The 24,503-nt window shown below is 40.8% G+C and overlaps 1 protein-coding gene across 2 annotated transcripts in view; it reads left to right on the plus strand.

Annotated features, from left to right (window-relative positions):
- The window catches only part of LOC116971032 (cyclin-dependent kinase 4 inhibitor C-like), a 50,867-nt gene extending 26,906 nt beyond the window's left edge, over nt 1-23,961 (plus strand). Inside the window, exons 2-3 of one of the 2 annotated variants that reach the window (XM_033017829.1) lie at nt 20,706-20,852; nt 23,508-23,961. In XM_033017829.1, coding sequence (XP_032873720.1) covers nt 20,730-20,852; nt 23,508-23,783 — 399 coding nt within the window. In that variant the 5' untranslated portion in view covers nt 20,706-20,729 and the 3' untranslated portion in view covers nt 23,784-23,961. Of the gene's footprint in view, nt 1-20,411; nt 20,853-23,507 lie in introns of those variants that run through there. The other variant, XM_033017830.1, reaches the window with a different exon arrangement.
- Nucleotides 23,962-24,503: the final 542 nt, after the last annotated feature.

The following is a 24,503-nucleotide window of genomic DNA, read 5'->3' on the forward strand; positions in this document are numbered from 1 at the left end:
GAAGGAAAACCAATTGAATGGTGAATAGGTGATTACGAGTTAGTGTTCTTGCATTCTTGCATTTGACTGATGGGAAAGTAATCCCAATAAATGACAATATATTATCCTTATTTTAGAAAAGAGAGACGTAGCGTGGAATGGTAAACTGATGATGTAGATATTTAATATTAGAATTAGCTTTGAGCATAATACGGGAATCTAATATATAATATGTATATAACATTTGTAGCAAAGAACTGCAGATGCTGGTTTAAATCGAAGGTAAACACAAAATGCTGGAGAGAAAAAGAGTCTCGACCAGAAACGTCACCCATTCCTTCTTTCCCGAGATGCTGCCTGTCCCGCTGAGTCACTCAAGCTTTTTGTGTCTATATACATATATAAAACCCGGGAATCTATATGTGTGCGCAAAAACATGTACTCATATAGATTCCCGTATATGTGTGTGTGTGTATAATACGGTAGAGGTAAATGTGTGTATATATGGGAATCTATATGTGTGTAATATAAATTAGCACTAATTCATATTATATATATAAAATATAAATTTGCACTAATTTAACAGGCCCTTAGGTCTGATTATAACCAGGCCTAAGGCCCTGTTAAATTAGTGCAGATTTATATTTTTGACTCAATGTATACATTTGCACTAATTGAACAAGCAGCTAGGCCTGTTTATAGTATATAAAGATAATATAAATCATATTATAAATATAATATAAGTTTGCACTAATTTATATTTTATAGATAATATAAATTAGCACTAATTTAACAGGCCCTTAGGCCTGTTCATATTGTATTAAACATCAATACCAGCACTCGTTTAACAGGCTCTTAGGCCTGTTTATATTATATTAATAACGCACACGCACACACATATAGATTCCCGTACTGTACTCAAAGTTAATTATAATGTTAAATGCCTAGAGAATAAGATCATCGCTACACAATTTCTCCTTTGCTAAAGTAAGAATAACGTATTGTAATTGACTGGGAATACTAATCATGAACTTGGTGACAGGCTGTATTATTTCATCTGGAAAAAAAGCGAGATTTTCTGGCGGTTCAACATGGATGGTCTTTAAACTGGAATTATGAAAATGTCACTCCGATGGCAGATCCATCAGGATTTTCTCTGATATCTATGATATGGCCAATACATGCCTGGAAGTGATCCGTAACGCATGCGTTCCCTTTCAAATTGATTACAAGAACGTCTGTGTTCCGGATGATAGGGCGTTCAGATCTATTTCTGTGGGAATTCCATATTGCTATCCCTTCTGCATTCGCAGTTTAGCATGAGGTCTGCGAAAAGCCTCAAACAACAGTACCTCGCGGGGTAAGACCTTCAGTGAACTAAGGTTGTATGTTTGCTGTTCATTTGCATTGATGCAAAGGGCTAGAATAGGCAAAGCATTACATACTGTTTCAAAGTATCATTTTGTCGAGGCTTGTTGCTACATTAAAGATTGGATTTTGACGGAGTCAACTTCGCCTAAAGTCCCCAAATAACAAGTTTTAGAAACCGCTAGGGAAGTAGGGGAAGTCGATTTAGATTTAGATCCCGGCATATCCCCATGTGGAGTTGTACGGGAGTCGTAGAGAAGTCTGGCAAATTCGAAGTAAATCGCGATTTATTTTTATGTGCAGGAAGAAACTGGTTTAAACCGAAGATAGACAAAAAGCTGGAGTAAAACTCCGCGGGACAGGCAGCATCTCTGGAGAGAAGGAAGGGGTGACGTTTCAGGTCGAGACCCTTCTTCAGACTTCTCCCCAGAGATGCTGCCTGGCCCGCTGTGTTGCTCCAGCATGTTTGTGTCTACGCGATTTATTTTACCCTCCTTAGAAATTAGAATGGTGCGGGTAGCTTCATTCAGGCCTTTTGCGGCGAGGTCTGTGGTGGGTGGCTATTAAGTCCTGTTATATGCGGTTGAATGAAATAATTAAATTTTAATATATAAAAATAACAGAGAGAGGGAAGGAAATATTACCATAATATGTTCAAAGCTTGAAATATTATACGGAAAACGGTGAGCTGAAAGCGTAGCTCGTGTTGGTTTTGACTTCATTTAATTACTGACCTACACTCCACGCTATGAATCTGGAGACTTTGGCAAACTGGCGAGGGCACCATAGAATCGCAATATTCGGCAAGTACAGAAGGTGCCAGCCCCCAGTTGATTCTTCTATCGTTATATAATTTCCGATACGTACTCGCTTACTAAATTCATTTGCTAGCGGCCGTCTGTACAATGTGGCCCGCTCCACAGACGAGTTGGCACCACGTGCCAAGGGTGGATAAGCATTTTTATTTCAAGCATCTTTACTTCAGAATAAAGAAACAGGCTGCAGTAATTCTGAATTGTCGATATTGTGGCTGCAGGGAGCGTAGTTGTGTGAAATGAATGAAAACACGTCGCTGTTGCTGAATAAGCGCATTCCACCTCTTGCCAACTTTCAACGTATTCTTTGCTGGCTACAGATTGAGACTCACATAAATCCTGCGATCAGAAATTAATTTTCATCTTTTCAATTCTCCGAAAATCTTGTGCATGACTTGGCAGCGTGATTATTGAAGACGAATTTAGAAATGACTTCAGAATCAATAATGTAATTTGGTGTGTGAGGTGGAGTGGGGAATCTCGGTCATTATTGATAAATCATTTCCCAGACAATGAGGATGAAGTCACCGTTAGGAATTACTTGGAAATTGTTTATGAGAATTGTGTAGAAATAACATATTTCGGGTGCTTTTTATTCTGCTACGCTGTCCGCTCGACAGAATATTGTCGAGTAAACTGTATGAGAGTAATAACGAGACCGTTCGTTGCCGGAAACAGCATCAAGCGTGTCCGAACGTGAGTGTTCATGAGGCAAATAACGGAACACTTCACATTAAACAATACTGCAACTGTTATACATTAACATGCCAGCTGCCAGGGGTGGCGGTGGAGGCAGATACGATTGTAGCGTTTAAGAGCCATTTGGATAGACACGTGGATGTGCAGATAATTTGGTTGGGGGGGAGGGGGTATTTGCAGGTACATACGAGTTGGCCTTGGCATCATGAACGATGTGGGCCAAAGGGCTTGTTTCTGTACTGTGTGTTCTATGTTCTATCAGGGAGGAAAGTCGGAAAAGCATTAAACGTCACTCAGGCGCGGAGACTCACTTTCAAAATAGCATAACGTGGTTTGTTCAGCCGAGGTTATTGAGATACTTCTGCAAAAGTCTTTGTGTTTCAAAATGAGGAAAACAACCCAGCCTAGCAACTGAGAAACGGATGCTGATAAAATCGTTACTATCCGCAGTGGTGTGAGCCGAACTTGCGAGCGTCTACCTGAAGTGCAAACAAAACACCCTACGTAAAAGTCCGTTGTCAACGACCACAAACGAACTGAAATAGTCATGTTGGGTTTTTTTTAATTAAAACATTTTCCCTAACAAGCGCATCGGTTCCTTTTTGATCGATAAGCACTGGAGGTGTTTTTTGTTTTGGAGAGTTGCGTTCTCAAAATTTAACTTTCGTTTTACAACTTAACTTGGGGGCACATTTGCTATCTAATTTCCCTCGTCCAGTGGTGAACCAGCCAATTGCACACGAGTTATTTTGAAAATAAAGTTACGTCAACAAGAAAGTCCTGCTCTTTTTTTAAATCTGCCAAATGTTCTTTTCCATTTTATTTCACGATATGATGGCACACTATACGGTAAGCATCACCAACGTTTCTTATTTAGTGTTATATTGGTAGATTATCTGCATTCACAGGCAGTGTTAACTGATATGAAAAAATAAAATTATTTCTCGTGTTACAATCAAAACAAACGTTGAAATAGTATAGTTATCTCAGAAGACTTATTTTCCAACATAATTGAATATTTTTAATTAAAAAAACTTAGTATTTTCTATCTAATTGGAGACAAATGGTTTTACCATTATTTTTAATGACGGGAAATCTAAGTCAAATAACGTGTACTTTCATGTTTCATCTTTGAAAATAAAATTCAGTGGCTACACATTGAACTTTGTGCACTGCGGTTCCTCGTCAGAACAAAGGCATTGGATTAGGTTTCTCTCCCTCCTCAAAAAGTGGGATAACATCCACAGGAACTGATCCCGAATCTATAGAAAACTGGAAAACTATCACCAATGCATCCACGATTTCTAGAGCCATCCCCTTGAGTACCCTGGGATGCAGACATCAAGCCCTGGGGATTTATCAGCCTTCAGACCCGTCAGTTTACCCAACACCATTTCCTGACTAATGTGAATTTCCTTCAGTTCCTCGATCACCCTAGGCCCGTTGTCCCCTAGTACATTCTTAGTGAAGACAGAACCAAAGTACCTGTTAAATTAATCTGCCATTTCCTTGTTCCCCATAATAAATTCACCTGTTTCTGTCTTCCAGGGACCCACATTTGTCTTAACTCATTTTTTCTTCTTCACATACATAAATAATCTTTTACTATCCTTTATATTCTTGGCTAGCTTACCTTCGTACTTCATCTTTTCTCCCCGAATTGCCTTTTTGGTCACCTTCTGGTGATCTTTAAAAGTTACCCAAACCTTTAGCTTCTCACTCATCTTTGCTATGTTATAGGCATCTCTTTTTTTTTACTGTCCTCGATTACCCTTGTCAGCCACGGTCACCCCTTACTCCTCCTTAGAATCTTTTGGCCTCTTTGGAATGAAATGATCCTGCATCTTCTGGATTATTCCCAGAATTAACTGCCATTGCTGTTCCACTGTCATCCCTGCTAGGATCCCTTTCCAATTAACTTTGACCAGCTCCTCCCTCATGCCTCCATAGTCCCCTTTGTTCAACTGCAATACTGACACTTCTGATTTTACCTTCTCTCTCTCAGATTGCAGATTAAAACTTATTGTATTATGGTCACTACCTCCTAATGGTTCCTTTACCTCGAGTTCCCTTATCAAATCCGGTTCATTACACAACACTAAATCCAGAATTGCCTTCTCCCTGGTATGCTCCAGTACAAGCTGCTCTAAGAATCCATCTTAGAGGCACTCCACAAACTCCCTTTCTTAGGGTTCAGTACCAACCTGATTTTCCCAGTCAACCTGCATGTTGAAGTCTCCCATAACCACCGTTGCATTACCCATGTCACATGCCAAATTAACTCCTGATGCAACTTGCACCCTCTATCCAGGCTACTGTTTGGGGCCTGTAGATAACTCCCATTAGGGTATTTTTACCCTTACAATTTCGCAGTTCTATCCACAATGATTTTACATCTTCTGATTTCGATGTTATCCCTCACAAGGGACTGAATTTCATTCCTTACCAACAGAGCCACCCCACCCCTCTGCCCACCTGTCTGCCTTTTCGACAGGATATATACCCCTGAATATTCAATCCCCAGCTCTGAACCTCTTACAGCCATGTCTCAGTAATTCCCACATGATACTTACCAATTTTTAACTGAGCCTCAAGCTCATCCAGTTCATTTCTTATACTTTGCACATTCATATATGACACTTTTAATTCGGTATTCACCTCCCCTCTCACACCAGTCCCTACTTCATCTCACTTTACTCTCTTATCCCTTCTTGAACTTTGCGTCCCATTAATTTGGGCATCTTTCGTAACTTTTCCTGTGCTCTCTTCCCCTCTCTCTAAACTCATGTTGGAGAACTTCCTTCCTCTTCTTCCCGACGTCGTTTGTGCCCGCATGCACAACCACTGGCTGCTCACCTTCCCTCTCGAGGATGCTCTGAAGTCGACCGCTCGGACTGGAAGCGTCGTCTGCCCCAACCGCTCCCAAGAGGGTGTACCTGTTTGCAAGAGAAACTTCCACCGAGGAACTGCAACCGCTTCATCCACTTTCTTTCCGTCACTATCCGTCGCACCTCTTGCACTCATGGAGTGAGGAACTGACTGTGGGTCCTGTCCAGGAAGCTTTCGTCGGCCAGGATGGTCATCCAGCTGCTGCTCCAGTTCCATAACTCAGCCCATTGGGGAGCTGGACCAGGACACAGTTCCCGCAGGTGTAGTGGTCAGTGACACCAACAGTAACCCTGACTTCCGACATCCTGCAGCATATGCACTGCACTAGCGTCACTGCCATCACGCTTAAATATTTAAAGTAAACACACAACAGAATAAGTGTAGCCTCCTCGCCGAAGACTCGCACTTTACCTCAACCAAGCCGCTCCCCTAGAGCAAGCCTTACTTTTATTTGCTGTTCAATGAACTCATTTTACAAATTAGCTAATTTACTAGTTTGCTAATATAGATTCAGCAGCCAATCCCCACACTCGCCCCTTCACCGACCCTGAAGACCTGTATGTCGTTACACGATAATCATTTTCTCCACTGATTTTCAAAGGTAAAGTATACTGTCTGTGGCACAACACATGTGCCATTTTAATGCAGGCAAATGGAACAAGACCAGTATACCAAGGCAAACCCCAAAGTGCTGGAATAACTGACCGGCCAGACAGCATCACATGGATAAGCGACATTTCGGGTCAGGCCCCTTCTTCACACTGACTGTAGTTTGTTTTATTGATTGTAGGTTGTACCAACTTGTGTGTGAACAAGGTGGGCCGAAAAGCCTGTTACCGTACTGTATAGCTCTGAGACATATGCAGTGGCAAACTCGGTATAAAATTCCATTTATTGTTAACAAGCATTCCAATGGTCTGTCAGCACCGATTTCACATGTTTGATTCACCTTTAGGTATCAGGCTGCGTTTGTAATATTTTCATTCACGTCGCGAGTTGTGTGTGCTGCGTGTTACACATTTCATTCAAACAAAATGCAAAAATGCCAAAAGGTGTGAACCAGTCCAAAAATGTTCTGCAGAAATCAATTAAAAAAAAAAGTTTAACGATTAGAATCCATGGCTTAGGTCGCATAGCGATTGAATTTAGAATGCTGTGAATATTTACAATTGTTTATAAACCGTCCGCAGTAATATCCATCGACATCAACAGGCAATGGAGTTAAGTATTCCTAATATGTGGAAAATTGAATGATTGGATCTGCGGTCGAGTTGGTAATTTAGTGCTTCACGAAAATTAACATTTGAGTACTGAACAGAGGTGACGGAGAAAGTCTCCTTGTATAGTTATGTTATGTGGATTATATAACTGATATGTTTCATTAATTTCTGGCTAAGGTTATCGATTCAGTTGATCAAATGACAGCTTCTGATTCACAAGAATGTAACACATTTTTATACCAATCCCTGTGTTTCTGAGCTTACTAAAATCGTATTCATACAGCACGTAAACGAGGCCCTCTGTCTAAAGTCAGCGCCGACCATCAAGCAGCTACCTACACAAATCTTATTTTATTCTCCTCTTATTTCCATCAACTTTCTCCGGATTCTACCACTCATATAAATATTACAGGGACAATTTATAGTGTATAGTGTAATTTTCCTGTCAATCTGTATTTCTGTGTTGTGGGAGGAAACTGGCGCTCCTGTCGGAAACCCATGGGCCAGAGGGAGAAGGTGCAAATGCCACAGGATTTTTGGAGGCCAGGATCAGACCCGGGTTGCTGGAGTTCACCGTGCAGGTGCTGTTTTCTGTGGCATTGCGACACACATGAGCGATTAAGATATTTTATGTTTTAATGATCTGTGAGAGTAATTACAACGAGATAAAGGTGCCAATCACAGACAGACAAAAAGAGTGAGGGGGGAAATGGAAAGGTGAATAAAATGGAACAAGTGGTTTAGTTTTTAGGTGTGGGAGGGGGCGGGGGAAGGTAACCCCAATACGAACTTTTCGCATATGCCCACCCCTAGCAATCATTTTGAAGTATTCGCGCTGTGTGCATGTGTGTGCGTGTGTGTGTGTGTGTATGAAAATACTGGGTTTAGAGAACTCCACCAAAAGTAGTCATTGACAGGAACGAAAAGGAAGGAAAAAACAGAAATAGAGTTACTGAGACTGGGGGAGATCGCCATGTGGGACTTTGTCAAATGCCTTTCTAAACTCCACATAGGCAATGTCTGCCATTTCACCCGCATCATTCCTCTTGGTCACCTCTTCATGTTTGAGACCCGATCTCCCACAAACTAGGCCACGCTGACTGTCCCTATCAGTTTTACATTTTCCAGTGTAAATTCACCTTGTTCTACAGAATTCCTTCCAGTAACTTTCATACCATTGTTACCGCCTTGTAGTTCGCTGGATTGTCATTCTTCAATTTAGGCACAATGTTAGCCGCCCTCCAGTATCTGGAAAGAGGAATGGGTGGCTTTTCGGGTCGAAACCTTTCTTCAGACAATATGGGCTAAACGCTTGCAAATTGAATTAACGTAGATAAGGCACCATGGTCGGCGTGAACAAGTTCGGCCGAAGGGTCGGTACGGTACGATTCAGAAACATTCTTCCACTTAATATAAAATGGCCTCAATAGGGGTTTGGGAACGCGCTTCGGTTGACGAGGAAAATGTGCTTCTAAATCGCTGAGGGCATTTTAAATTTGCACGAGTCTTAGCATTTTAGAAGTCTTATAATATAAAGTCCTCAAAATTCAAACGGTCAAGGCGGCGAATTTGAACAGGCGCCGATTTAATATAGGGATGGCTCTTTTATCCATGACGGAACAGCGAATGGCTTTTTTCAGGTCTGTTTCAGTGAACATTGAATCGCAATGTGTGAACTATGGAACTCTTATTGTAAATGCACAGCATGGAGTGACTCAGCGGGACAGACTGACCTATACAGAATAACTTAGAAATTGTCCATTTGTGCTTGAATGAACATATTTATTCACAATTTGTAAGTTTGAATTATGAAATCTATATTGCTCACCGTATGAGCCAATTTCGTCACCGAAAAACATTTTTTAAGCCAATAAATTGTAATAAATATAACGGTGGTGACATGTGAAAACATGTACACATATTATTTACCTAAACTTTTGAAGAATCGAGAAGTTTGTGATAAAAAATCCCCTCACCAATCTGATAGCAAAGCCCTGTCTAGAATGAATTGGTAAGACCTGTGTAGCGCTTCACACCGTGATATTTTAGACACAAGTTAAAATATAGTTACACTATCCTTCACAAATTATTTAGAACCTTCACAAATTATTTAGAATACTAGTCCAAACTAGTTGAGAGAAAATATGAATAAATACCAGGTAAAGATATAATTGTTGAGTAAACTTAATCAATGTGAAATATGACAGATTGATAAGGATAATGAGCTCGCGGATTATTTGGATATTAGGAATGCACTTCAAGGAAAGAAAGGAGCGAATGTAGCGACACAAATGACTGCAAAGTGTCGGATACCAGATATGGTATCTGAAATAAACAAAAACAACCTGCTGGCGGAACTCAGTGGGTGGCATAACATCTGTGGAGGAGACAATTCCTTACTCGCCACAGACGCTGCTCGATCCGCTGAGTTCCTCCAACAGTTTGTTTTTATTTTGATATGAAGAAAGAATAAATCTTGGAGGGCAAATATGGAAATCAGTTAAAGTAACAATTCAGCCATCAAAAAAAAAATGGTAACAACATTTTAACGTTTGTTGCAACTGAAAAGCCAAAAATGTAAATTTGTACGGAGACTTAGTTAGACCACACTTAGAATGCACAGTAAGGATCGCCGCATTAAATGCAGCTTAATGGGTAATATTAAGGTGCAGTGACAAATTACTGATCAGTTCGCGTATCAAGGGTTATGGGGAGAAGATGGGAGAATGGGGTTGAAAGGGAAACGTAGATCAACAATAATTGAATGGCAGAGTAGGCACGATTGGTCGAATGGCTTAATTCTGCTCCTATCACCTATGACCATCTTGGTCAGCATTGTCAATTTTGGACGAAGGGCCTGTTTCTTTGCTGTATGACTGTCTATGACTATATCCTGTTTGGCTATGTCTTTGGTTATTCTCCTATAGCTACTCAGTGTTTCATGTTTTATATTTGGTTCTGTAAAAGACTTGTGGGATTATATTACATTAAAATTCAGTGAGTAGTATTTGTGAATACAATTCTCTATCAGTTTGGTAATAATAGCTGATTTTCACCTGTTGGTTAAATCTGATAATCTCACTTGTACGATTGTGGTGAATCAACAATAGCTTGAATCGGCTTCATTTACACACAACATTTGCAATTACAGCATTGCTTTCTCAGTAATAATTCCAACACAGCTAAATGTGCAAGGTAAAAAAAAACCAGACAGTAGCTCTCAGGAAAGTAAAACATTGGTTTTCTAGCCAATGATTCCACATTTTTCTTGAATGCATACTGAAATTGGATTACCTGTCTTGACAATCCAATGATGAAATTTCGAGACAATTTACTACGATATGAAGAAAACCAATGTTGCTTATCATACTTTATCAAAAAAATAAAAGAGGAGCAATCCTTTTTGCGTGCTGAGACTTTATGTCATATGTTTTGTTGAGGACAGAGTAATAGAAACTGTATTGGATACTTTTCCAATGCATTGTGAGGTGTAAATGGAGTAAATGGTGGGGAGTATGATCTGTATAATCTCTCATCCTATGTCCCCCTTCCCCACCATCACTTCCGGTTTGCAAAATGGAGATGAGTGAAAATGATTTAAAGCCATCTTCCCTTCTTCCTCAGGCCTCCACAACTAATGATGCCTTGCCCTTGGGTTACAGTCATGGTGGTGACGAACCGGTTCATTTTCTGGAATAAAATACTGCCCTTCAGTCCAGCTTCAAATATTGAAAGTAATTTCAATACAACTTCACAGCATTGTCTATCAGAATGACCTCACTTCCCATTCAAACTGAAACAAACCTACAAGTAACTAGAGTATGCAGTCACGTAGTGTGAATGGGAGTGTTCCTCCTATATGACTCCATATGCCTTCCCATTTGGGTTCTTGGGTCTGAGTTAGTGAGCCTAAGTTAGTAGGCAGCTTCGTCGTTGAACCTCGTGTTTGTATTCACAGCTCTCAAGATCCTTTACTTCACGTGCATCTCCAACCTTTGCTCAGTTAAAGTTTTTTTTATTTAGTCCCTTTGCCATTATTCATTTTTACGAAGGGTGAGGTTCAAGGTATTTATCAGCTTCTTAAAGAGAAAGGACAATGTAGCAAAAGAAAGTCATGTTGAGGATGTTAATTGAAGATTTTCAGTGATAGAAGTTATAAAATAACAGGTGGTGGTTAATGATTGTTCTGGATTTTTGGTTGTTGAGCTATTGGAGTTTTTTTGGGGGGGGATTGAGGGTTGTGTTAAATTCATGAGATTTTTACCTTTAATGACATAGGAGGCCATTCAGCTCACCTGGTCCATGCCAGCTCCCTGCAGAGAAAGGTCATCAGTCCCATTTCCCCTTTACTTCACTATAGCCTTGCAAGCCATTCTCTCTCATTTCCCTTTAAATCTTTGGCCATTTTTCAATACCGGACAGAAGGATCCCAAAGTCAGGAGTAAACCTGAATCCCTGGAACTGTGAGGCAGCAGTCCTAACTGCGGCACTGCCTTGCTACAATTGACTGTGTGAAGTTTTGGAAATTATTTGGGTTTTGGCTTTGCTCTGGAAATTATGTATGATATAAAATTCTTAAAGGATTGGACAGGCTAGATGCAGGAAAAATGTTCCCGATGTTGGGGGAGTCCAGAACCAGGGGTGACAGTTTAAGAATAAAGGGTTGGCCATTTAGGACTGACATGAGGAAAAACTTCATCTAGAGAGTTGTGAATCTGTGGAATTCTCTGCCACAGAAGGAAGTGGAGGCCAATTCACTGGATGTTTTCAAGAGAGAGTTAGATTTAGCTCTTAGGGCTAAAGGAATCAAGGTATATGAAAAAAAAAGCAGGAACAGGGTACTGATTTTAGATGATCAGCCATGATCATATTGAATGGCGGTGCTGGCTCGAAGGGCCAAATGGCCTACTCCTGCACCTATTTGTTCTGTTTTCTATGATCTTTGGATTGTAGAAACAAGATGCTGTAGATGCTGGTTCACAAAAAAAAGACACAAAGTGTTGGAATAACTCAGCAGAACAGGCAGCATCTCTGGAGAACATAGATAGGTGACATTTCGGGTGGAAACTCTTCTTCAGAAGGTTCTTCAGAAGCTGCCTGACCCACTGAGTTACTTCAGCACTTTGAATTATTTGGATTAATTTAAGGTCAGATTTCACATCGCCCAATTTATAGGGCAACCATAAAAAAGTGCAATAAGATTTGCTGGCACTTGCTGCCAATTCTGCACATTTCTTGTATGTGCGCGTGTGTGTGAGTACTATGTGCATTAAACTCAACAATTCAATTTGATAAACATAATTGGCATACTACAAAGATATCACAAATCCCAGTCAAAGTTATAGTAAAATCAGGATGTGCAGCCCAAATAAAATTTCTAAACACAATCAAACTTTGAGGAACCCACAGGGACAGAAGACGTGTTTATACTGAGCGGCAGACTGGCTTGCGATGCGAATAGGGCTGTTGAGCCAAAACCAAAAAGGCCTAAGGCAGGCAACGCCATTGTAGTGGGAGACTCCATTGTGAGAGGTACGGACAGGGGTTTCTGCGGCAACAGACGGGATGCGAGGATGGTGTGCTGCCTTCCTGGGGCCAGGATCCAGGATGTCACGGACAGAGTGCAGAAAATCCTCAAGGGCGAAGGTGAACATCCGGAAGTGGTAGTGCATGTCGGCACAAACGATGTCGGAAAGAAGGGGATGAATATTCTGCAGCGTGACTTTAGAGAGCTCGGAAAAATGCTGAAAAGCAGGACCTCCAGGGTTGTTATCTCCGGTTCCAGTTCCTCGTGCTGGCGAGAGCAGGAACAGGGAGATACGGGACCTGAACGTGTGGCTGAGGAACTGGTGCACGGGGCAGGGATTTAGATTCATAGATCACTGGGATCTGTTTTGGGGTAAGGGGGAACTGTACAAAAGGGACGGATTGCATCTTAACAGGTGTGGGACCAGCATTCTGGCAGGCAGGTTTGCCACTGCTACACGGGTGGTTTTAAACTGAATATGGGGGGTGGGGTGTCGAATGGGATAGTGGAGGATGGAGTTAAAGGGAAAGGGTTTCTTAAATGTGTGAGCGTAGAGACAGAGGGGTGTAAAATGAGGGTAGAAGCAATAGGTAGCAAGGTGAAAAGTAAAAGTGGCAGGCCGGCAAATCCAGGGCAAAAATCAAAAAGGGCCACTTTTCAGCATAATAGTATAAGGGGTAAGAGTGTTGTAAAAACAAGCCTGAAGGCTTTGTGTCTCAATGCAAGGAGCATTCGTAATAAGGTGGATGAGTTGAATGTGCAGATAGCTATTAACGACTATGATATAGTTGGGATCACGGAGACATGGCTCCAGGGTGACCAAGGCTGGGAGCTCAACATCCAGGGATATTCAATATTCAGGAGGGATAGACAGAAAGGGAAAGGAGGTGGGGTAGCGTTGCTGGTTAGAGAGCAGATTAACGCAATAGAAAGGAAGGACATTAGCTTTGAGGATGTGGAATCGATATGGGTAGAGCTGCAAAACACTAAGGGGCAGAAAACGCTAGTGGGAGTTGTGTACAGGACACCTAACAGTAGTAGTGGAGTTGGGGATGGCATCAAACAGGAAATTAGAAATGCGTGCAACAAAGGTAAAACAGTTATAATGGGTGAATTCAATCTACATATAGATTGGGTGAATCAAATTGGCAAGGGTGCTGAGGAAGAGGATTTCTTGGAATGTATGCGGGATAGTTTTCTAAACCAACATGTAGAGGAACCAACGAGAGAGCAGGTTATTCTAGACTGGGTGTTGAGTAATGAGGAAGGGTTAGTTAGCAGTCTTGTTGTGCGTGGCCCCTTGGGCAAGAGTGACCATAATATGGTTGAGTTCTTCATTAGGATGGAGAGTGACATCGTTAATTCAGAAACAAGGGTCCTGAACTTAAAGAAAGGTAACTTTGAGGGTATGAGACGTGAATTGGCCAAGATAAACTGGCGATTGATTCTTAATGGGTTGACGGTGGATATGCAATGGAAGGCATTTAAAGACTGCATGGATGAACTACAAGAATTGTTCATCCCAGTTTGGCAAAAAAATAAATCAGGGAAGGTAGTGCATCCGTGGATAACAAGGGAAATCAGGGATAGTATCAAAACAAAAGATGAAGCGTACAAATTAGCCAGAAAAAGCAGCCTACCAGAGGACTGGGAGAAATTCAGAGACCAGCAGTGGAGGACAAAGGGCTTAATTAGGAAAGGGAAAATAGATTATGAAAGAAAACTGGCAGGGAACATAAAAACTGACTACAAAAGCTTTTATAGATATGTGAAAAGAAAGAGATTAGTTAAAACAAATGTAGGTCCCTTGCAGTCAGAAACGGGTGAATTGATCATGGGGAACAAGGACATGGCAGACCAATTGAATAACTACTTTGGTTCTGTCTTCACTAAGGAAGACATAAATGATCTGCCGGAAATAGCAGGGGACCGGGGGTCAAATGAGATGGAGGAACTGAGTGAAATCCAGGTTAGCCGGGAAGTGGTGTTAGGTAAATTGAATGGATTAAAGGCCGATAAATCCCCAGGGCCAGATAGGCTGCATCCCAGAGTACTTAAGGAAGTAGCCCCAGAAATAGTGGATGCATTAGTGATAATTTTTCAAAACTCTTTAGATTCTGGAGTAGTTCCTGAGGATTGGAGGGTAGCTAATGTAACACCACTTTTTAAAAAGGGAGGGAGAGAGAAAACGGGGAATTACAGACCAGTTAGTCTAACGTCGGTAGTGGGGAAACTGCTAGAATTATTAAAGATGGGATAGCAGCACATTTGGAAAGTGGTGAAATCATTGGACAAAGTCAGCATGGATTTATGACGGGTAAATCATGTCTGACGAATCTTATAGAATTTTTCGAGGATGTAACTAGTAGAGTGGATAAGGGAGAACCAGTGGATGTGTTATATCTGGACTTTCAGAAGACTTTCGACAAGGTCCCACATAAGAGATTAGTATACAAACTTAAAGCATACGGTATTGGGGGTTCAGTATTGATGTGGATAGAGAACTGGCTGGCAGAGAGGAAGCAAAGAGTAGGAGTAAACGGGTCCTTTTCACAAAGGCAGGCAGTGACTAGTGGGGTACCGCAAGGCTCAGTTCTGGGACCCCAGCTATTTACGATATATATTAATGATTTGGACGAGGGAATTGAATGCAACATCTCCAAGTTTGCGGATGACACGAAGCTGGGGGGCAGTGTTAGCTGTGAGGAGGATGCTAGGAGGCTGCAAGGTAACTTGGATAGGCTGGGTGAGTGGGCAAATCCATGGCAGATGCAGTATAATGTGGATAAATGTGAGGTTATCCACTTTGGTGGCAAAAATAGGAAAGTAGATTATTATCTGAATGGTGGCCGATTAGGAAAGGGGGGGATGCAACGAGACCTGGGTGTCATGGTACACCAGTCATTAAAAGTAGGCATGCAGGTGCAGCAGGCAGTGAAGAAGGCGAATGGTATGTTAGCATTCATAGCAAAAGGATTTGAGTATAGGAGCAGGGAGGTTCTACTGCAGTTGTACAGGGTCTTGGTGAGACCACACCTGGAGTATTGCGTACAGTTTTGGTCTCCTAATCTGAGGAAAGACATTCTTGCCATAGACGGAGTACAGAGAAGGTTCACCAGACTGATTCCTGCGATGTCAGGACTTTCATATGAAGAAAGACTGGATAGACTCGGTTTGTACTCGCTAGAATTTAGAAGATTGAGGGGGGGATCTTATAGAAACGTACAAAATTCTTAAGGGTGTGCACAGGCTAGATGTAGGAAGATTGTTCTCGATGTTGGGGAAGTCCAGAACAAGGGGTCACAGTTTAAGGATAAAGGGGAAATCTTTTAGGACCGAGATGAGGAAAACTTTTTTCACACAGAGAGTGGTGAATCTGTGGAATTCTCTCATGCATAAGGTAGTTGAGGCCAGTTCATTGGCTATATTTAAGAGGGAGTTAGATGTGGCCCTTGTGGCTAAAGGGATCAGGGAGTATGGAGAGAAGGCAGGTACAGGATACTGAGTTGGATGATCAGCCATGATCATATTGAATGGCGGTGCAGGCTCGAAGGGCCGAATGGCCTACTCCTGCACCTATTTTCTATGTTTCTATGTTTCTATAAGGTTAAATCCATGAAATGTCTGTCTTCTCTCTGGATGAAAAATATCATATAAGTTGTACTGACAGAAGATTTATTGACTTGACCAAACTCATCCTTCAACTAACACCGCAAAAAGCAAATTATCTGGATGTTATTTGATTTAATGTCTGTGGAACTACAGTGCATGCAAATTTATTGCTGTATATTAATTTACAATAAACTGTAGCTTGCCCTTTGCAAGGGCATGATATACATGCAAATTTTTTCTCCTTCTACTATAAGGACTAATATGAGATTCTGACCTAATTATTTAAAAAAAAGCATTAACTACTACAACAGCAAAAAGTGTAATAATTTGTGTATTATCTGAAGTTTGTTATCTGGAAATCATCATGTTATGGTTATGATTAATCTTAAGAGACCTTCCATACCAAATAAATGTTCAATTAATTTACGCTATACACTCATAAGATGTTACAGGAATAGTGAAATATAACCCATGCTGAATCATATCTGATCTGGGGTTAGCAAATACTGAACCTACACATACTTGAATTACACAATTATATTTGAAAACTGCCATTTTCCATAATGCAAGATGCTGCAATCTTCTTAAACACAACAACTCTAAATACAACATAGAAGTATAGTTCGAGAATGGTAATTGTGTATATAAGATGTTTGGTATTTGAATCCTGCAACTTTTGGGCAAAGCATAAACATATCCTGCATTAAACAAATCTCATCTACCCTTTGTACTTTCTAAATTGATTTATGCACACTTCCATTTCTGATGAAATGCTCTGAATCGTTGACCTTGTTTATCCCCAAGTGGTGAGGCTAAATCAGTTCTAAAAGAAATCTCAAACGGAAAAATAGCCACCAATTTGCACATATGATTTTTTCCCCCCTAGTTTTGTTAAGGCTAAACAAGAAGGGCCCCAACCCAAAATATCACCTATCAATATTCTCCGGGGATGCTACCTGGCCTGCTGAATTACCCTAACATTTTGTGTCTTTCCTTGGTAAACCTACATCTGCAATTCCTTATTTCTACAAGAAAATACACTGAATCAATGGTTCCAATCATATTTCACTTTTGTGGGAATTTATATAATTCAGCAGCTCAGTATTTGTAGACTGCAGAACAGGCACATCAAATATTAATGATGCACAGCTTTTGACAAAAGATTTCAACCTGGTTACTATGGAATGCAAAGCTACCAAACATAAATATCTCATAATTTTTTCAAGATACATTTTAAGAGCCCATGAAGTTTAACCAAGGCAAAACCAAGGCACATAGAACTCAAGCAAGCTCAAGCAAAATATGTGAAGAACGAGGAAGTCATAAAGGGCTTCTCTCATCCAGGAGAAAACAGACCTACAGCAAATCCAAATCTTTCCTTGACTAATACGAATTAATTTGTTATAGGTGCCAAAATGAGTCTATGGGAGTAAAGCAGTTGATATATCTTGTCTAAACAAAGTGCTACGGAATAGACAACCGAATACAAATTAAAATGATAAGTAGCAAAACAGATAAATGGTTGACCAGAGGTAACACTTACTTTAAAAATCAGCAGTTGATGATAGTAGAGGGGGAAAAAACACTAGCAAGAAAAAGCTACAACCATATCCTTGTAGAAAATGAAAAAAGGGATGGGAATTTACTTTAAATTGTAAATGATAATATTGAGCTCCAAGAGTGCAAATGTGGCCTGATGAAAGATAAAGCGCTAGAGACACAAACGACTGCAGATGATGAAGACTTGAGCAAAGACGAAATTTGCTGGAGCAGCTCTGTGTGTCACGCTGCCTCTGTGGAGGGAATGGATAGTCGACATTTCAAGTGAACTTTCCTGAAGCTTATGTTGGGCATCGATAGAACAATGCGGAGGACAGACAGATATTTCAGACAGGAAATGAGACCGGTGACTGAGTCATGACAGATGAAAATTAAAGTTCTACTAATGTAAATGAAACCCATTGTCTAGAGTCTAGACAATGGGTTTCATTTACATTAGTAGAACTAGACTCTAGACCACTGTGTGAAATAAAAACTCGAGTGGTTCAAATTAAATAGTTCCCGTGAAATTGAACAGGAAATTCAGGGGAAAAGATACTGCACAACAATGTGAGAAAGTGAAACTTCCGCAGGTGGTTGAATTTAAGGAGACTCCAAGTAAAGGTGAGAGGGACAGACAATTGGTCTTGCGGATCGAGTTTGATCAGAAACGAAGGGTGAATGTTCGATTGAAGGGCAAACGGCCATTAGTGGCATCATAAGGATATTTTAATGAACTTTATGTTTCTGGCAATGTACTTTCCCGGACTTTGAATGCCTCCAATAAACTCTGTTACGTTCCATTTGCAATCATTTATACTTCAATTTAAACGTCTGTGTTTTGTACTGTTTTTTGTACTGTTAACCCCCGGAAGATCATAATTTACTTATGTATGAATTCGGTTGTTGGCACTGAAGTTCAGTTCGAATGGTATTGCCCCATTCAGTTCGAATGGCACCCCCTCCACCCTCCACTACTATCGCTTAACTATTCTCCAGAGATGCCCCAGCACTTAGTATCGGAAGAAAGATAAATAGTTATAATTTTCGAAAGAAGATAAGTTGCCATCCACCTGAAATCATAACTCTGCTTCTCTTTCCATCGATGCCCATAGACCCACTGTGTGTTTCCAGGATTTTTAATTTTTAGTTCAGATTCACAACAATTATTTTTTTAGTGGCGAAGGAAATAACAAAAGTCCTTTTAGTATGCGTATGTGCGTTAAATAAATAAGTATATGCTCAGGTGAATATTAAAAGGGAAGTGTTTACATAAAAGCTAAACTATTTGAAAAACGACACTCCAGGATAATTCCACACCCATCCCAGGTCAAATCCAAGACCCCGCTTCCGCCCGGCATTTGAATGAACAGATCGGTGCGTTTATCTCCAACCGGTTGAAGAAGAGGGGAAGTATTCCAAAGGGTCGATGTGCGGGAGGTGGAATTAAGGCAACAGTTCCACCTGGTCCCAACCAAGAGCGTAAATCCCGGTTTACAGCTGCAAACGTAATGACCTCTCACAGCGAAGCTACACAGTTACAAATAAGTATTTTAAAGTACGAATATATTGCTATTAACATTTATGTGAAATATCGCTTGTAAAAATAGGAAATAATATATTCGACACGTGCTGCCTGTAGCCGGTTAAAGTAAAAGCAATATTATTTCGTGAATGACCCGGCGAGTAATCCCACAGCACTGAGAATGTGTTGTTGAAATCTACATGGGAAGTTTGAGTCTATGAAGTTTTCATGTCCGTGTTGTTTTCTGGACGTCCTCTTCATTGCTTTCTGAAAAATATTCTATCTGATTTCCCGTGGATTATAAAATTGGAACCGTGGCCGCATAATGTCGTTTTGAAAACTCGCGATCGTCGACATCAATGTCCATGAGGTGATTCTCAGATTAAAGCAACCCTTGTTAACGCAGGCTCAGCAAAATAGTTGTCTATTTTGCAGCCTCGGAACTTGGTTTAGTCATTTCTTAAACGTATTCGTATTATAATTATCTTTCTAATTTTGAGGGTTTTTTTCGTTACTGTAAATGTTCAACCATGAATCTGCATTTATTATAGAACCCTTCACGGTATACAGATATCTCAAAGTGCATAATGAACTGTAATGTTTGAACTGTGGAAAATACCGATCAGAGTGACAAAAGGTGCATTTGTGCATGATTATGTTCGTTTTGACCATTCGGGACAGGGCAATGCCAAACTACGCCTGCATATCTTTGGAAGGAATTGGTCGGAAGATCGAAATTAAATGCATAGCTAGTGTTACAGAATGGTCATAGCGGATGGGAAAGATACGGGCGCCCACACAGTAGCCCCGCCCTGTTTTGTTTAATTAGTTTAAACATGAAAGCATGTAGACGCAATGCCAACAAAATCCAGTAAACTGCATGCTTGAAATGAAGGAAGTGAAAATAAGAGTAGTGAGAAAATAAACCCCTCTGAGCTGCAACGGGCGATGTGGGAAAATCCTCTAACCGGCTCCACGTTCCACTGCGCCTCGCATCCCTGGTGGTGCAGACACCCGCTGGAGCTGACGCCGACACCAGTTGTGTGTGTGTGTGTGTGCGCGCGCCTTTAATTGCCGGCTCGCCACCACATTGCACTGGTTTGTTCCCGACCGCGCGGCACATCTCCACATTCAGCATTGCCGAGAGAGCAGCGGCCGCCCTGTGCGCAGGCGCGCTGCCAGCTGTCCCGGACTCCGCCCCTCACCCCTCCGAATGCCGTGACGTGCCGACAGGCCCGCGCAGGCGCGTAGACAAATGCGAGCACATTCGGAGCTGGCGGCGTGTGTCAGTCAGCCCCCTCGACCCGGGCCCATCCTTCACCCTGCACCCCTCTGCACTCTGCACCGGGGGGAGCGAGGGAAGCAGCGAGTTGCATAAACAACCTGAATCACTCGCTTCAACAGCATCGTCCCAACTCCCCAGAACTGTTCAAATACTATGACCAGGGAGTGCTGTCCATCACTGCAGAACAGGTTGGAGGTCGGAAGCGAATCAAATATTGAATTCATTTTTACTGTTATATTCTAAACAGTGTAGAAGAAATTAGCTGGGCGCGATGGTTGATATCGACTCGTTTACAACAGCAGCAGCCAACGGGGACATCAGCAGGGTGGAGCAAATGTTGGAAAATGGAATAGACCCCAATGGTGTCAATAGATATGGCCGTACTGCTCTGCAGGTACTTTTATTATATTTGGCTCAACCGATGACATTGTTTCAATTTTTATACGATATGATTATTAATTTACGTGACAAGTGATCTTTTTTACTTATTGTCAGGTGTCACATCACCAATTTTAACTCGTTTTGCTGATTCACATTTTGGAACGAAGTTTATGGGAGGGGCTGCGATTTTACGGCAAAAGTATACATTCCTAATTATTTAAATGCTAAGTAATGTTACTAACTGTAGCAGTAAAGGGAAAGGACCGTCGGTTGCGGGATCCAAGATCGCCCCGACAACGGAAGATTCGGGTGCCCCGGCCGCGGCGGGACAAAGAAGGGAAGTAGATTGAACTTTTTTTTTGCCTTTCATCACAGTGAGGAATGCAGGGGAGTCATGTTAAACATATATATTTGGCTGGCTTGTTGCTCTTTAATGGTATGGCTGCATGGCAATCTGAATTTCACTGTACCTTAATTGGTGAATGTGACTACAAACTGACCTTGGACCTTGATTGAAAAACCGAACGAAGTTGAACAGACAATACTCTCTAACATCGAAAAATTATTAATGCTAATGGTAAAACTATATTTCTCTACTAAGTTGCCCCTTTATTCACATATATTTTACAAGGGAAGGCACAAAGTGCATTTCGTTGTCTCTGTATTGTACACTGACAATGACAATGAAAGTTGAATCGGAATCGGAAAGTGCTGGAGTAACTCAGCGGGCGGGGCAGCATATTTGGAGAACATGGATAGGTGACGAAGATAGACAATAGACAATAGGTGTAGGAGGTGTAGGAGTACGCGATTCGTCCGAGCCAGCACCGTTTTAGCTGGAGTAACTCAGCGGGACAGGCAGCAGCTCTGGAGAGAAGGGATTTGTGACATTTCGGGTGGATACCCTTCTTCAGACTGGTTAGGGATAAGGGAAGCAAGAGATATGGACGGTGATGTGGAGGGATAAAGAATAAGGAATGAAAGATATGCAAAATGTAACGATAATAAAGGAAGCTGTTTGTAGGGTGAAAATGAGAAGCTAGTTTCCTAGAAGGGTCTCGACCTGAAACGTCGCCCATTCCTTCTCTCCAGAGATGCTGCCTGTCCCGCTGGGTTACTCCAGCTTATTGTGCCTATCTTCGGTTTAAACCAGCATCTGCAGTTCCTCCTTACACATGGATAGGTGACGGTTCGGGTCGGGACACTTCTCCGTGACGCTGCTTATCCATATTCTCCAAGATTGCCTGACCTTCTGAGTTACTCCAGCACTTTTTTTAATAAACCAGTATCTCCTGTGCTTTGTTCCTATATTTTACAAGGGAATTATATTTCCTTAATTATCACGGATAAGGTGTGGATATAACAGGTATACTTTAAAAAAAAAGCCCCTCAATAACCTTCTATGTTGTAAACCTGAAACAAAATTATAATTCGCTCTCAGCAAGTTCCAGATCGGTTAACCTTACTGACGTCAATTCATACGCTCCCATAAAACTGCAGCAGAAAAATGTTTCGTCTCATAATCTTTAATTAATGATATAAAATAATTTTAAGAATGCGTATCGCGGGATAAATTTCTAATTATAATTTAAATTCTATAATTTGCTCTCTAACTAGGATAATGACAATAAAAGTGCCCTTTAAAAGTAAAATATTGCCACGGCTTATAGCTGACGGTAGAAAATGCGACTCCCAATCAGTAAGGGAACTGGGAGGTCTGACGGCCGTGCTGAAAGGTGTAGGGGATTTTGCTTTATATTTCAGAAATCATAAGATATAGCATAGTTAATGTTCCTCCTGCAAAGGAAGTAATTTGTCCGCAAATCAATTATTACATGTGTACACCCGTATGTTTGATGTTTTCAACGACCTAAGTAATTTTCCTTGAGCATTAGTATATTTGAAATGTACACATTTCATTACAAAATCATTTTCTTTTCTGTAAAGTAAAGGGTTATATTTGAAATATGCGTATGCATTCCAGGCAACTTTAACCGGAATACATATATATGGAAAATGATAAATATATATACTCATATTGCCGATATTCTCTTTCTATTGGGAATGCAATTGTCCCGCTTTATTATACATTAAAAATGTAAATAGAAACTATCTAAAGATATTTTGATTTTCACCATTATTATGCCCCTCGGGCGCTTTGAATGTAATCCGATAACCTGTAAATTTGAGACAACTATTTCATGTAAATGTTCAATTTCTTACTAAACCATTGATGCTTTAGGAGATTAAATAAATCTATAATGAAATTAACTTTCGGAAACAAAATGGAAAAGAAAAAACGTAAGAAACAATATGTACCGTACATCTAACATGCGATATAAACTACTGGGAAGGAAAGAGCATTATTAAATTATTTTAGTATTGTCCATCCATAACTAAAATACAAATGGCCCTAATATGTAGTATTGCACAACATTGGGAATTAACATAGAAATGAAGCAACCCATATATGCAGGAACGTCCTGTATTATTAGAGTTTCATTCTATACATATGGTGACAAGTCACAGACCCGAACCGTTAACTCTGTTTCCCTCTCAAATGAGCTTGACCAGCTGAGTATTTGCACCATTTCCACCACATTTACCAAATTTCAATTTTCAATACTAATTTAAGGCTATTCATTTTTTTCTCCCTCTACCATTTCAGGTGATGAAAATGGGCTGTCCAGATATATGCCGAGTTCTACTGAACTGGGGAGCAGATCCAGACCGTCAGGATGGGTACAGCATCGCACTCATCCACGACCTAGCCCGGGAAGGGCACCTGGATACTCTGAATGTCCTGGTAGAAGTTGGAAATGCAAATATTAATCTCCGAGATGGTAACGATAAAAGAGCCATATGCTTGGCGAGGGAAAATAACCACCCCAATGTAGTGGACTATCTGATTCGGCGAAACGAAGCGACTAAAGTGGGTGTCTAAAAGCTTATAATTTGTATCGTCTTAATTCGGATTTTTAATTGAAATGTTCTAATCATGTAAAGCGTTTTAAAAACGTAAAAGTGTCAAATATTAAAATTGTAAAAAAAACTATAGTAAATGCAAATGTATTTTCAACATTAGTTTCTAAAACTATTGTATAAAATAATTAAAATACAAATTCGAGGTATATTAATGTGCACTACTAGTGTAAGTATATTGCTGAAGCCAGTGAATTCGCGAATGTATCAATGTCAGCTGTTCCTTTATAGTTCTATCTCACTGGCAGAACATCTTGTTTTCTACTGCCGAGCTTTGGGTGTGTTTTACGACAGTATTTACTTATAAAGCATTTTTAAAATTGGTGGAATGGAGCTGAGACATTTACCGGGTAACTCACATGACAGCATTAACAATATTGCCGGGCCTATTGGACCAAATGGCCGGGGTTAGCTCCAATTAGCACTGATTCACCTTCATGGAAAATTACATGAGTATCAGATTGTTTCTTGATCTAATTCATATTAATTTGTAGGTGAGAAGTGACTGAAACGAAAACCGGAATATATTCTGTAAAGCGCCATTGGTTCACTTATGTCGGCGATACTCCACCATGTGGTATATGGGTCAAACCCGGGCAAGTGAAACTAGCGTAGATGGGGGAATTTTGTTCGTCATTGACAAGATGGACTAAAGGGTCCGTTTCCGTGTATGACTTGTGAT

Source organism: Amblyraja radiata, chromosome 3, assembly GCF_010909765.2.
Source record: "Amblyraja radiata isolate CabotCenter1 chromosome 3, sAmbRad1.1.pri, whole genome shotgun sequence".
NCBI classification, from domain to species: Eukaryota; Metazoa; Chordata; class Chondrichthyes; order Rajiformes; family Rajidae; genus Amblyraja; species Amblyraja radiata.